The 16,377-nt window shown below is 37.7% G+C and overlaps 1 protein-coding gene across 1 annotated transcript in view; it reads right to left on the reverse strand.

Moving 5' to 3' along the window:
- Positions 1-16,377, reverse strand: part of ADAMTSL3 (ADAMTS like 3) — a 188,220-nt gene that overhangs the window by 10,522 nt on the left and 161,321 nt on the right. The window contains exons 22-25 of the mRNA XM_086757497.1: positions 15,434-15,561; positions 14,980-15,108; positions 2,589-2,771; positions 457-576 (exon numbers count right to left, since the gene is read on the reverse strand). Of these exons, the coding sequence (XP_086613623.1) occupies positions 457-576; positions 2,589-2,771; positions 14,980-15,108; positions 15,434-15,561 (560 nt within the window). The remainder of the gene's footprint in view (positions 1-456; positions 577-2,588; positions 2,772-14,979; positions 15,109-15,433; positions 15,562-16,377) is intronic.

Below are 16,377 nucleotides of genomic sequence, written 5' to 3' on the forward strand. Positions count from 1 at the left end.
TGGAAACAGAGGAAATTAGACCAAAAAAAAAAAAAAAACAAAAACCAAAAAAAACCAGTTCTAGAGCCCAGCTGAATCCCCTCCCATCATTTTCAAGTGAAGCTCAAAGAGAAATTACACAGCTTCAGTCTCATGGTGAGTCACACACAGGTAAGAAATGAGAACTCCTACATATTTGCATACAACACTAATTTCCATATCCAACCATATGGGATATCTAGACGATGCCTAAAGGGTCGCCATTTTAAAACATTTTTTGAAAAGCTGAATAAAAAAATAATTGTGTGTGAGGCTCTCTCCCTGATAATAAAAAGCTGAGATATGGTTAGGAAATCCAGAAGGTCACCAAACTCAGATTCTCAGGTATTACACTCACTTTCTTCATGGGCCTCTCTCCATTTTAGTGAAATGAATAAATAATATAATTTAAACAACAAAGCAGAAAAGACAACAAACCTATTCTTAGTGGATCTCCAGGTACCACACTGACGTTTGTACCAATTCCAGATGCCATTAGGACACGCTTTCTTCTGCTTCCCTTTGATAACAGAGTGTTATTCTCTGTAAATCTTTTTTCTGTAACACAAAGCATAAGATCTCTTCTCAGAAAGAATTAAATCAAGACGCTAAAAAAAATTTGTATTAAAATATCCAACATGCTAGTTATGAAGCAGAAGGATAATAGCGCTTTGGAATTATTTAGGATCAACTTCATTTATGTAATTAAATTGTCCATCTAACAAATATACTTCAGATATGTAAACAAGGAAACAGAAATTATTTAATGTTTATGCAAGTTTCTAAATTAATCAAGTTTACTGAATTTTATTTATTAGAAAAATAAGCCTGTAGCACTTAGTGTAAAAACAAGATTAACAGGACATATGATGTATTTCCTGTTTCTCATGATAATTTTCTTTATTGTTTCATTACCAGTCATTCACATACAGAAATTTTAAGAAAAATAATTCTCTCAATGGAATCAGGCCCATTCCTCTGTTCCATTAGATGGAGTTATGACAAAGTGCTACAACAGAAAAAAGAATAAAATCTTTTAAAATCTCATTATGCTTAGAGATAGCATCACACACCTATCCCTATAGTAACTCCTTTTTATCATATGCCAAAAATGTGGGTAATCTGCCAGTGACACACAGTTCTTGCCACTTAGTCAACATTTCTGTTTTAATGAGTATGCATAATATCTATGATTCTTCTTCCAGACAGTTTAAATTTTTTGTTGTAGTCTAACTTCTGTGGGTCATTTTACATTGGTTCAACATTTTTGCTCATTGTGTGATGTCTGTAGAAAGCTTCCTGCTTGTCTGTGTAAACACTGGGACAAAAAAAAAGCCTCCACAGAACCACAGTGAGGCCAGTCCCATTCAGGCAAAGGGTAGTGGCCGTGTCAGTCCTTAGAACCTTTATCAGAAAGGCTGCACAGATTCTGCACTACCTCTTGACTGCCCCAGGTCAGGCAGTAATTGCTGTAGTGAAGTCCAAAAGGCTGACATGATGTTGCTTCAGACAACATTGAGTCAGTGCAATCCGCAAGTCCTGACACCAGAAGTCCTCCCATTTCACTGCAGTTCTGCACAGCCAAAAAAACCTGCAGAATTTGGCCCTCTCCTATCCATTCAAGATTTATTTTAACAAATGTCATGTGATCAGGAATAGAAACAAAGTTCAGACTCTTGTGAGAAATCTTCCCAGTCACATCATTATAATAATATTCCTCTATGGAACATATGAAGTTTTGATGTACTCCAGGAAAACTGAAACCAAGAAGGGAGCTCCAGTCTACACTCATCCCCACACAGAGACTCCTGTTATGTCTTTGGTTCGTCTTCCTTGGCCAACAGATCCAAACATCTATAACCTGCCCTACACATGTGTGCCTAAGAAAGAAAGCTTTGTAGCAGGATCAATCGTGTATAACAGTGTTGTACTTCGTACAGCAAAATGGTGAGAAAGTTAATCTCTAGAGCTGAATGATCCATTTATTGGAGCTATTTGCAAGGCATGATTGCATTATACAGTATTACACTATTAAGCTACTTACAATAGAGTCATTTAAATGGAGCTTTTCTTTACGTTTTCTATTCTGAGAGTTAGCAGTTCATATTCAGATTTTTTTTGTTTTCCATGTCCCTACATTTTATTGGCTTCTATAATTAAAAAAAAAACCGAAAACAGCCTTTGCTTTCATTTCACTGTATTTCCCTGCAGACTTCCTGAATAGCTCAAGCCTGCACATTTAGCCTAGATAAAAGCACTGGGAACAATATAATATGACAGTGAACTTAGTTTTCTAATGTGTCTGCTGGTTTAAGGGCTGATATTTGTTGCCTGGAAAAAAAAGAAGATGGAACAACTTTTGAAGAAGTCACAATTCAAACCATCTGTACGTAGATCCACTATTACAGGAAACACAAAATAGAGAACAGATCCCGTGGAGTGAGAAGCAATCAAAAATTCCAAGTTCATAATAAAGTGTTAAATATCCCTCCAACCATTTTATTGGTTAAACTTCATAACTGAAGTGGTTCACTGTTGTTATCAGTAAGGAATTCTCATTGAGCACTTACCAGTTAAGTGGAGAACAGATGCAGCTTCAGCTTTTCCGAGTGCATTAGTTGCTCTGCAAGTGTATGTTCCTGCATCTTCATAGGAAACATTCCTCAGAAATAAAGAGCCATTCAAAACCAAGAGAGAATTGATCTGTAGAATGTCATTCTTCTTAAACCATGTAACATTTGGTCGGGGAAAACCTTTAAAATGAAAAAAAACCAAACAAAAAAAACATTTATTGTGAAAGACAAACCATAGGTTTTATTTTGCTAACTGCTACTGTAATATCCAAGAACCAGAAGTGCCTTTGTCAGTTCACAGATAGTGTAAAACAAAGTAATGACACCGCAGCAAAACAAGTACCTTTTCTACTCACAAGACTTCTCAGTTGTGAGCCCTATTAGTAATTCAGCATCTCACTAAGATTAAAGGTTAAGCACTGTAAGGCAAGCACACAGAACTGCTTTAAAAACTGCTACCAGTCCTACAAAAGCAATGTGCTCCTGTGTGAGACTATTAACCACAATCAGGACCAATTAATGTAAAGATCTGGACAGCATCTTTTCATTCAACCTGCATCCCTGAATATATGAAGGAAGGAATGATTATTCAATTTCTGATTTAAAATAAAGAAAAAAAAAAAGAAATGGAGGCAAAATATTTCTCTTGAAGAAAGAAAAGATATATTTATCTATTAGATTAGAAAATATATGTGGCCAATTTCTGCCAAAAAAAAGCTCCTGAAAATTTCTCCAAGTAGCAGACGTCATATATACAACTTGTAACAATGCAGTGTGCAGGAAAAAGAACAGAAAGAGCCATTAACAACTAAATGAGGGGCTCAGTTGTTAAGCAAATCTCATTTACCATGTTGTAGAAAGCCAAAGGTCTATCATCATTCCTACTGGAACTCTTGAACTCTGAGAAACAGGATTTGCAGATAACTTGCCATTGTAAATCTTAATAAACGAATGACCTTGGACATTTATTTTTAATCAGATTATTTTTCCGCTGGCACAGTACCACCTCTGTGAGAAGACTTCTACTGTTTTATTTTCCTCAAACATTTGCCTTTAAAAAGATATTTTGCAAGTTAGCAAAGCAGACACTTCATTGCTTGTGCTCTGCCTGAGCTGCTGCAGCAGAAGTGCTCTTTGAAAGCTCCGAAACCCGATGTAAATCAGCAGGCAAGTCTGAGGAACGTGGCACACTGGCCAGCTGCAGATGTGCACAGAGGCACAGGGCACCAGGCAAGTCAGAGCAGTTAAACTGTCTTTCACCTCAACTCTGTTTGCTCTAAATATACTGATCAGTGCTTGCTGAAGACTACCAAAAGGGGTTCTGCTGTAGAAGCTGACCTGAATGTGGGACATTTGGAAGTTTCAGCCATATTGAATGCTAATTCAGTCTCCTCTCTTCACAGATCATTGTGCAGTATTACTTTACAGATGATGTCTTCATGATGTGGAATAGCCTTTAGGAACAACTTTAACATTTCAATCACTGGCTTAGCACTTCCAATGCACACCTCAAGTTTTTCCTTTACTGTAATAGGAACCAGACATATTTTTTGGAACCTGTTATTTCACTGAAGGAAAAAGCTTCCCCCACCATTTTGTCTAGAAAGACAGCAGAGAGAAACATTCTTCTGCGCAACCATAGATTTTATTCTAGACAATTTAGCAGCTGTTCAGTGCTTTTAAACTCATGAGATTGTGTTTTACTGAATAAAACTGCATAAAACAAAGTATAGATCTGCAGGGTGCACAAGTGTCTAAAAAACCAGGCTGTTTTTCAAGTTTCCAGAAGAAGCTTTATGCCACTTCAAAAAATCCTTTTGGAATTAGGATAAGATCTTGTTCTAAGGGTCTTTTTTCCATTTTACCCCAGCTTTCTGGCTGAAGTGTATCATTCTCAGACATATTTTTCCTTTACAGTGTACTTTCCATGGTCATTCAGGCATATATACTTACACTACAGATGGGCTGGGGGGGTGTTGTGAGGATGCTGAGCTGTTTTAACCTAAGGCATAGGGGTTTGCAGCCATACTACCCTCACTGCCACCAAAATCCTGCAAACCAATCTGGGCCAAAAATCAGAGCTGCTGGAAGCAGCACGTTTGAGATGGGACTGAAGTCAAAAGATTTGAAGTCAAATTCTACAAAACAAAAGCAGAAAAACGTTTGGAAAGGTTCAAATTAAACTTTTAACCTGAGCCTCTATCAAAATTCAGCCCAGTATCACCCCGTGTTACCATCTTCCCTCTGCTCTCACCGTGGCATTCAGAAATGTACCCCATTCCTGGGATTTAACTTAATTAAAATATTTATTTATTTGAAATTTGGTTTATATCCTAGAGTTTATCCCAGAAAAAATTGCCATGTCTCTACTCTGCAGAATAGCTTTGCCTCTCATTTTAAGTTCAAAATTGGGTATCTGTCATACACCTTAAACTCAATTTAAGTTATAGCAAATTACTCCTCTTTCTCCAAAGAGCTGTATACATTTCTCTTTAGGGGAAACAAGCAAGTAATACCACACACATACAAGTAAATCAGACCATTTCTCAAGTGAGTAATGTGAATACACAAACATAAATTCCAAGTCTAAGGAGCAGAAGTGTGGACAGAGCCCTACACGGCCGTTCAGCAACCAGCCCAATTGAAATGTGCAATGAGTCAATCCAAGCAAGCTTTGGGGTGCCGTCACTGACAGATAAATTGTGGAGGGAAAAAAGTCCATGAAAAATGATCAGTTAAATGCATCATGGAAAAAACAACACTACTATGCATTATACGTGCTTATCGCCCAGGGTCATTTTAAAACAGAGTTAATGTTATCGAGATACCTTCACGGTCCATCTGCAAACATCAGCTGTTTGAGCTGAAAGTAGTAGTGGGGACACTCCTGCATTGCATTTTATGTAAAACTACTGAGAAGTAAGACCTTTATCTAAGAGTTAATAATTTTTATGTGAACTGTATGCTTGGTCCTTCTGAACTGGCCTCTTCACAATCATTTTGAGGACCATTCAAGTTTTTGCATATTGTGGTCCCTTTTCTTTACCCAACCTTCGTATTATGTGGAAACCAATTCACTATCTGAGAGTGAGCCTGGGAGATATTGAACCATCTGCTGAAGAACAACTGGTATTTGCCATCAAGCTCCTTCTGTACCCTTTTTCATAGGCTTTTGATTAGATTGCCATTAAGAGTATTAAGGCAAATCCTCAGCTTGAGCCCTGAGCTAAGTTTAAAAGGAAGATATCTTTCAGAGAAGAGTTCAGGGACCTATTACAGGCTGGAGTGGCATGAAGGGAGGAAAGAGAGCAGGGGAGGAAAGAGGGCAGGACTCTGCACATTCTGTAGTCAGGTCATAGCTGTATGCTAGAAATCAGGGGCCTCTAACCCTGCCTTTCGGGGGAACCCCAAACTGGGTAGCACAAATGGGATACAAAGCTTTCAGAGTTGTGCATTCAAAGAGATGCAGTAAAGAATTTGGCCAGAAAAAAAAGGGGTTTTTTTGTGGTGCTATCCCATCTGCTGATAGACACCTCATAAATGGATTAAAGAAATAAAGCAGGAGTAAAAGACATCTCTTATAGTCCAGCTCCTTTGCATTCTTCAGCAAAGCGGCGTGTACATTTCAAGCTCTTCTGGACAGCTTCAGTTTATGTTCATATCGACAGTCAAAAATCCTTTTCTGCCATAACTCTTATGAAAGACACTGAGTTCTTGTGCACAGTGTCATTTCTGGAATTCCTATCAGAAGAAACTATTACTGTTGGAGGATACTGAAAAAAAACCAAACTTATATTTAGGTGTGCGTTTACCTTTCTAACAGTCTCTGTGCTTAACAGCGCTTTGTGTAAAACTCTTCTCAGAACGTAGCACAACCCCAGCATGCAGTCACCATTTATACATTTCAGGTGAAAAAGCTTCCATCATACAGGTTCTTGATGCTTTTCCTTTAGAAATTAGACTCCATATTTACTACTCCTGAGATAAGATTTTTCTTGCCTACTGGTATGCAGCACTACACACTGAGTTAAGCCTCATCTATCAGCTCTTCTGAGAAAGTGGCAAAGCATACAATTCCCACATTCCGCATGACAAGACTCTCACAGTAGCACTGTGAAAAGCACTAATTTTCCTACATAGAAACTGCAGGACAGAGTTCAAGCATACCATCCAAAAAGCCATAAAAGCTCTTTTTTTCCCTAGGCAAATAATTAAGGTCTAAAACCTGTGCTTTATCCTTCAGTGTTCATGTAAATAAAACTTTAAAAGTTTTAAGTACTGTTGTCTTATCTAAGGAGAAACTAAACTAAGCAATAATTAGCCAAACCATAAGGTGTTCGTGTTTTGGGGTTTTTTTTTTGTTTGTTTGTTTTCTTGAAGGTGACAAAGCAAATGGAGCTGAAATTATACCTAAGCTTTGGGACATATTTGCGGGACTTCATGGAGGAGTTCGTCCTGTCCACAAGGTTGAATTTTACTGCAGATGCTTGAATCTCCTTTACATAAAGGTTGATTTACATAGGGACTTTGCATGGACAAAAATAACATTCACAGTGTCTTCAAGAGCCTTTTCCATTATAGAATTGTAGCAGAAGACTATTGACTATTGTTTAAAAGATAATTACATTTAATTTTAAAAATATTTCTTCCTCACTGTTTGTTTTTTTTTTTTTTTTTTTTGCCCTCTGTTCTGACTCAAAGCAGTTTCTACTATTGTCATTTGTCCTTTTTCCTGGACAGTTTTAAAATGTGTCTTTCCTTTCACCTTACTGTCCAAATTTAATGTATCTACATAAGCTGCTTCTATAGAATGGCTGCCTTTCTGTATCCATCAGAAGATATTAAATCATTCTAGGAATCATTTCCTAGACCTTCTCTTTAGAAAAAAAAAAAAAAAAAAAGTAAGTCTTCCAGTTTGTAATCCTGGAAGGAAGTAATTCCCTATCTACATCCAAGAAAATATTACTTTCAAGCTAAATAATTCCCATTTGATTCCCAGCCAGTAAAAAAGGGGGAAGAGGTAAGAGATGGCCTATAGCCACCTTTGTTTCCTTCACACCCCACCTACACGCAGATGCAGCTGAGGATGAGCCCAAAGGTATCGACTCACCCAAACTGCCAAAGTTCAGAATCCCTGAGTGCAATTTAGATCCCAGTGATTCAAATGGGAGATCCATCACTGACATCAGCTAGTAGCAGAATCAAACAACCATATCCCATGGCTCCAAGTCAGGAAAGCACTTAAGCATAGGATTAAATCCATCCCTATTAGGGAATGCAATTAAACACATGCTTAAAATTAAGAATGGCTGAAGTTGTCCTTCATGAACAAAGATGCATTACTGAACTCAGACCTTCTTAGTCTTAGAAAAACCTTAAAAATCAGAATCTTACTCTTGCAATGGATCAAAATCCCCTTGATGTTAAAAATTTCTACTATAGACCTAAGTGGCTATAAAACTTTAAAATTAGTTTAATCTATTTTTCTGACCTCAAACACAGGTTATTTTCCACTAGCACTGGAGCAGCTCTAAAATACTCAATGTTCCATGAAAAAAAGACATTTTCCACCGTTGAGTGGCCCTGGGACATCAAATGTTATGGAAAAAAAACTCCAGCTCCGGATGGGACTGTGAAACACGTGTTTAAAAAAAAAAAAAAAATGGAATCCACACTATAGGGTGTCCTTAAAATATTCAGTGTTCAAAACCAAATTTCCTCCAACCTTGAAAGCCCTATGAAATATTACACACCATAAAAATCTTGGCCTACTAACTAGTTGCTCTAAAACATTGGATATGTCTTCAGAAATTTTTCCCCCAGCTATGTAGAATCTCATAAAGTATTCTGTATTTCCCATTCAAGAGCAAGGCAAAACTGTGCTGGCACACATCACATTTTGCTGCACTTTACTAAAAGTTTACCTAGCTTTAGAGGCTAAATTCACATGTCGTCTTTCAGAGGAAACTATTCTGGGTCAGTAATACACACAATAATGTCACCTGATTATTATTTATTCTACACTCACTAACACCTACAGTGGATTTAGCATAACTTACAACACAATTCCTTTGATTGATACATCTTCGTATTTTCTCCATCAGAAGTAGCAAACTGCCTTTCTATTCAACTGAATTATGCTTGAGCAATCGACTTCTAGCAAACCCTAAAAAGCCTAAACCATGCTGCCAATAAAATTACCTGCAGGAATCTTGCCAGCTTCACCAGGAATAATTGTCTTGGACAGAGAGCCAGCATGAGACATTTTGGCACTCGGTATGGTCCTCCAACCTGCTCTCTGATACTGCTGCATTCTCTCACAGTATTTCAGAGCTATTACCTCTGCCTTTTCCTAGCAGCCATGCAACAGCCCCTCTTCCTAGGTGGTAGCAACATCTGGCAGGATTTAGATATACTTACTGACATCTGGTGACCTCCTTAGAGGGGTTCTTGAAGCAAGACCCCTTCCCATCCCACCCTTGCTACAGCTCTGTCGGGCTCTGTTTAGTTCTCTGGCTGTCAGCTCAAACAGAACTTGATCTTTTTTCCAGCTGCAGAAGCTTAAGGCTAGTATTTTTCAAAATCAGGCATTTAAAAATAAGGCAACTATATTTAGGCAACTATATAAGAGGATCTGAGTTAAGTATGAATTCAGAAATGACTGCTAGATTGAATTGTGTAATCGACCTCCAACAAAGACTTGGTTGATGCGCGTTAGGGCAATTCGACAATTCAGCACTGCTATCAGAGACTGTTTTGCCCAACTGGTTAGTAATTATACTTCCACTTTACTGAATAGCCTTGCTATATCACTAAGGACCCAGACATTTATGGTCACAGATACCTACTCAGGGACTTGGAAAATATAATTTTATCAGAAATTAAAGAACTATACAGGAATTGCCATTCTTAGTCAGTCGTGAAGTCCACCTAACTCAGGACTTTGTGTCCAGTGACAGGAACCTGGGGATATGTAGGCAGAGAGTACTAAAATAAAGGTATTTATTGAATGACTCTTCCTCAATACATCTTCCCAGTTTCCAGAACCAGAAGTAGTACTTAGACTGTCATGCTTGTTTCCTTTATTATTGTTCACGCTACCTTTTCTAGCACTACTGTAACCCTTTCGAAATTAGATTAGCAAATTGCAAACAGGATCCACCACAGCTTTAAGCAATGGCAAATTTATATTTTTTTTATTCTTTTTTTTTTTCCATTCCTCTCCCATTAGTTTTGATTTGCCTTTATGGAGCCCACCCAGAGAACGTGCTAGTGTTCCCACAGACCTAACCACCACGACTCCACAAATCTTTCTGAGTGGCAGTCATTCAGGTACAGCCATGTGCACATGTCTATATTTAACGTTTTTTGTTCCACATGTACATTTATTCTGCAAATATCAATTCTGAACATCCTTTGCCCTCATTTAGCTGTTAAACATTACTTGTGTGATCCTGCTGCAACTCTGCAGAGAGTTTTAGATCTGATTAGCCTTCATAAATTTTGATCCTTCAGAGCTTTAGTCAACTAACTGTTCACATTCTTGTTCTGAACTTTTATAAAAATGTTGAACATCACAAATCCCAGAACAAAGTCTTGGGGAACCCTATTGGTAATCTCTCTCCACTGTAAAATTTGACCACTTGTTCCTTCTCATCATTTAACCAGGTGCTAACCAATGAGCTAACCTCTTCTTTTACACTATGAGAATTTGTTAAACTTTGCCTAGGGAATTTCTTGACAGCTTTTTTGCAAATGGAGGTAGGAAGTATCAAGGGAATATCCACATGCTTGCAGAGCATTCCAAGAATGCTAATAGATTTTTGAAATTTTACCTTCCTCTAACAACAATTAATCTTAACCCTTCCTGAATTAGGAATTTGAAGGAAACTCCTGCCCCAATAAGGAAAGCTGGGAGAGAAAGGGAGAAATACACACCAAAAAAGCAAAGCTGTAAAACATTCAAATTTATGGAGGTTTTTCCTGACAAACTCTGTAGGACATATCTACATTGGCAAGTAGTGGATGCCATCAGGAATGTGCTTGTAAGGAGATATAGTTGGTACCAAGGTCCCAAAATACGTGTTTGGATGAGGTTTGCTTTGGACTATGTGGTGAATCTTGCCTGGACCCTTGGACTCCCAGCCCATTAGCATTTGGAAAGTAACAGGTATAGTCCCCAGGCACACCTTTCAGTAGTTATATCCAAAGAGATCCATTTTCAGCTTCCTAGATTGTCGTAAGACACAAAGCAACGCACAATGAAGCTTTTGAAGTAAATATTTCAATCCTTCCTGCTTAAGCCTGATCCAAACAAAAACTCTAATATAGATGCAGTTATAGTAAAAAGAAGCATAAGAGCAAAAGATTTTCTTTTTATTATACTAATTATAAATAGTGTCATTCCTTTCTCATAAAAAGAAATCTGTACTTACCCCTTTAAACCTTTGAAACACATTACTAATATCTTTTAGAACACCACACACAAAAAAAAAAAACTAAAAAAAATGAAGAGCCAGAATCCTATGTATTAAACTGCTGTTTTTCTTCACTGAGATGTTTTCTGAGGGGTTAAGCATAGAAGACAAAGAACAGCATCAAAGTTACATTTGGAATAGCGTGAGTAAATGAAGGAACAGATGGAAAATTAAATTCTTGATTTATCTGGACCTGTTTCAAGTTCTAATACTGACAGCAAGTAGCTGGTCCATCGTTGTGAAACGTATGTCCAAAAAGATGACTCTAATTCAACAGGTTTTGTGTATTTGTTGCAATTTTTTTTTATCAATATGTTAGTCTTAGAGTGCCAAAGTATATCCATAGGAATGCCAAATTTGGATGAGAATGGGGTTTCTACTTTTAAAAGCCTCTGTGCCAAGACATTTCAGAGATGCGATATAATGTATAAACAACCTCAACTCAGCATCGTTCCCCTCTGCTGTCTCACCAGGAGGTGGCAGACAACGCACATTTTATACATAGTTTTAATTTTCCCCCCCTTATTTTACTTCAACTTATAACTTTCAAGATTTCATAATAAATGGAGTCTGACAGTTTTAGTTTATTTTAGTAATAATCATACGATGATCTTTTCTGCAAATACAATAAATGTTATCCAAGAGCAATTTGGAGCAATCAGTATTGATATTTATACCATGTGTGTTGATTGAAAAAGCTCTTGGCTGTAAGAATGGAATATGAATCTATCCATAATGTTATGAATATCTTCTAGCATATGCTCGTGAGCTATAAAAGTGAGTTTATTATAATTACTGGAAAAAATAGTTTTGTTGTAAATTAGAGACAAGAAACTGATACTATTAGCTTCAGTAGTTTAGCTAACTTTTCTTAGTCCATTCTTTGATGTTCTTCTATTTATTAGGATACACTACTCGTTAGCATTTCAAAGGTTTGTTTGTTTTTTTTAATCTGAATGTGATTTTTGGAGTGCGCAAGAAAGACTTTCAAAAGGACAAAAAGAACCAAATCAGTAACAATGAAAAAAACCAAAAAACAACTGTAGTCAGCTGGCTAACACCGTATGTAATATTAAACTTCACGTCCGTCCCGTTAAAAACGTCAAACAAGAGCTGTCCTGTGTAACATGGCCTAACAAACGCAGAGCCCCTTAAGTGGCATATACTTGTTGTTCTTCAGGCCTTGAATAATTAAAGGGTGTATCGTACAGCCGTTAGCCAGCCAGCAGAGGAATTTGGGAAGTGTATCTTTCCTTACAACATCACTTCCTCTCTTCCTTTCACAGTTGTCGTTGTTGGATTGTTGGGTAGGCTCCTCCTACTTCCAGCTGAAATTTTGCTCTATGGCATGATATTCTCTCCTAAATGAACCATTAATTTACCACTTTGCCAATGTTTATAATTTTTATATGTGTTTCAAAAAGAAAATTCCTGAATATACCTTACACTGGTAGACACCAAATGCATAACTCAATATGCAGATTTATTCACAGAGAAAACGATGGTTTGAACAACTATGAAAAAATATTATAAGTTAGTCAGTCTATAGAAAAAAAACCCCTCAGAAATCATTGCAGTCAAGAAATTTGAACGTAACTGAAGAATTCTGCTAGTGGCATGGCACTAGTGTTCTTCACACACACAGACACCTTATTCATTAGATGGTTCTTCTTACGGAGAACTATTTTGCGAGCTAGCAAGAGTCCAGTAGATCAGATGTGTCTGCTTGACACCACTGAGAAATCTGAGTAGTGTCTGCGTAGAAGGATCTTGAATAAGTATGTAGCAGAACATGAAGAACACACAAAGTCTTGTCTAGTAATACTTCCCTCAGGACAGGCAGAGAAGTTGTCACCCACAAAGAAAACACACCCTTGTTTCTGAGCAGTCGGGAGGAAGGGCTGTGAGGAGAAGGTGCTCCAGATCTAGCCAAGGTCTCCTCGACACTAAAAGAAGGGCTTTCTCTCACAATCACTTTTATGTTACGGTCCATTCTAGGAGATCCTCAGCTGACAGACAGTCACATTTGATCACTGCCCAATAGTGTTTTTACTCTAGATATTCATTGTAAGGATTTGCAGTGGACTATTACTCCAAGAAGGTAAGAGATTATTACTGCAAATCAACATGTCTGATGAGGAGAAAAGGACTCTTGCAGACTCGCATCGCCTCCTTGTAGGAAGAGAACATTTAGAGTCCACAGAAATATTAGTATTTTTTCTGATTCAAACCCTTGCTTGTCTGATAATTCACATGATGTTTTATCAGCATTCACAACAAAGTTCTCATCCTGCTGCACTGCAAATGGACATATTTTTGCATCCCATGTATTAGACAAACATATTAGCATAAGGTGCTATTAAGTTTAATCTTCTAAAGTCAGTGGTTTATTACTTTTCATTAAGGAAAGGAGATCAGAAGAACTCCATTTACACCATTGCTTAAGTTTTTCTGCTTCTAGGCTTAGTGACATTTTAAGACATGCAAGCTCTACTTTATTCACAAACAGTAAAACTTACTTCCTTGGCAATGACAGGAAATAAAGCAACTAGATAAATCATTTCTTAAATCAACAATGGTGTCTTAGCATAACCAAAGTTTGGCTCATGAATATACACAATTCTACAGCATTTGGAAATCCACAGTCCCATGTGAAAATATTAATTTATATTTAAATTGCTAACTGCTTACCCATCCTAACAACATTAATATTAACAGTGTGACATTAACTCTCTGCTGAATTTGAGATGTAGGTCAGTTATACATAGAGCTGCCAAACTATAGTTGGAAAATATTACTTCATCAAAGAATTAGCTTTGGTACAACAGTGAATAGCAGAGCCACATGTCCTAATATATGTCAGCCTGGCGCCACTATTGTATGCAGAACTATTTGCATATATATATATTTCTATCACTACTCCAGTTCAGTATCAACACTCTTCTGATATGCACTCTCCCAGCAATACAAATGTGAAAGGCACATGGACTTCTCTGAAGTCTCTTTGCACTCAGCTGCAATTTCATCATTGTTAACACTTTGATACATCATCTTCAACACGGCACAAAAGGCTGGCCTTACCTTGTTAAATATTTGACAGACTATTGCCGCTGTGAGTTAAATCTTACAATTTAAACTTAACAAATAGTAATGATGAGATTAAAAAGAAAGTATCTACCTTTCCAACAAAGGACTAGAAAATAAAATGAAGCGGTGAACTTCTGACTAACATTAATGCTGCTCCACAGATGTTGAGCTAGAAAATATCTATATGGTCTCATGGCTTGGCACATTTCTTTGTTTCCTTACTGCAGCTGCAGACTGATGGCTCTAAAAGGTAAGTTTACTTCACTGTCAGGTTTAAAGTTCTATTAAGCTGCGGCTGGAGATTTCATTTTCGGTTTCAACAATAGTCTAGACATATGTGCATCTCAAACAGGGATAAGGAAACTTCTCTGATGAGCAAGTCAGCTGGCCATGCTCGCTATTGCAGCAAGATAGTCATTCACTCTGGTGGGCTTTAAGCTCTGTAGTGGAGCCTCAGACCACTTTCATGGAAAGAAAAGTACTTGTAAAGGAAAGTCTGTTTAAACATATACATGTGTGTGTAAATTGAAGTGACAGACAGAAATGAAATAGGACTGGCATCAGTGATATCCAAAGGCCAGGTTGGACAGGGCTCTGAGCAACCTGATCAGGGAGATGTCCCTGGTTCCTTGCAGGAGGGTTGGACAAGATGGCCTTTAAAGGTCCTTCCAACCCAAACTATTCTATGATTCTATTCTATGACATGTCTAATAAAAATGACTAATGATCAATAATTTTCTGCCTTCAATGGTAATTTCTTTCAAGATGTAAGGTAAAGTTCTGATTCCAACATTACAGGGAACTTCAGGGGACTTCTTGCTTACCTTTCACTGGACATTCAATCATAACATTTGCTCCAATTCTTGCCACAATTGTACCTCCAACAACCGTTGAGACATTGCTGGCTTCCAGATTTGTAGCATTTAACATGGAGGACGAGATGACAGGAATCTCTTTGAAATTAAAGGAATAATGAGTTTTAAAAGCTTTATTTAACTTTTAAATATAGATCTTACATTTAAATTCATCATGCTTGAAACAAAATTCAGTCTGCAAAGGAGCAGCCAGAAAATACAGGTGAGATGGATAGTTCAGACTCAGTTCACACCTGCCGTGGTTTTAGAGAAACAAGACCATTTCATGGCGAGCTATTAAGTTGGACAGAATTTTATGGACTGCCAGCAAAAGAAACTATTTCACATTGGAGTAGGGATGGGTGTTTATATTTTAAAAAAACCAAAACAACATGCCTGATTCTTTGGATGCTACAAGTCTTACCTGCACGCAATAACAAAGACATTTCCATATCAAAACCAAAGTCATTGACAACCAGACATCCATATGCACCAAGTTCCCTTTGAGTAGGATTCCGAATCTGCACTTTTCCAATGGTGTCCAGGATCACCCTGCAGAATATCAAAGGAGAGACAAGGGTTACTACCCTGGGACAAACCCAGCTGAATCTTCTTGCAAGAGTTACAGATACAGCAGCAAAACTCCTTTTTAGGAGTTTACCATTCTAGACCAGTGCATGGAGTAACAGTTCTGCCTCTTCCTTAGCGACAAAGCGGGATGCTAAGCCATACATTCATGGAAGGTTCTTCAGCTCTTTGGAGGACAGTGAGTTTGCTGCTATGAACCAGCATCCCTTGTGAATGACAGCATGAATAAATCAGACTACCACAACTGAAAGTATTAGGCTTGGCAAGAAATCCATCTCTCCAGAGCAAGCTTGGTTTTCAGCAGGACTGGGGAATTTGAAATGTATGGTCTAATCTGACTCTTAAAGTACTGTAGTGGTTTGGAGGTTTTGTTTGTTTTGTTGGTTTTTTAAAAAATAGTATACTAATTAAAGCTAAAGTCTTCCACTCAAAACCCACAAGTGTCTTGAATTCCTTGCCTACCATCTGAGGAGCAACAAATGAGAGAACATCACTGGCTGGGAAAGAGGCTGAAAAGAGCAGCCTGGACTTTCTCCCCGTTACCTTTCCCAGCAGTAAGTTACAGCAGTTATGCCATACACTCAAGTTCAAAAGAACTGTAGCTCCGTCATTCTCCCACACTTACAAAAGTAAGAGATATACAAAAACATATTCAAAATACTTGTGTCTCAACAAGCCCTCTCATGCATGGCTCAAGTATGGCCTTCTTTTACAAATCCAACAGACAAACAGGCCATTTATCCCCTCACATTCTTTTCCAGATGTAGTATTTTTAGCATC

This window comes from Chlamydotis macqueenii, chromosome 12 (genome assembly GCF_036417535.1).
Source record: "Chlamydotis macqueenii isolate bChlMac1 chromosome 12, bChlMac1.mat, whole genome shotgun sequence".
Taxonomy (NCBI): domain Eukaryota; kingdom Metazoa; phylum Chordata; class Aves; order Otidiformes; family Otididae; genus Chlamydotis; species Chlamydotis macqueenii.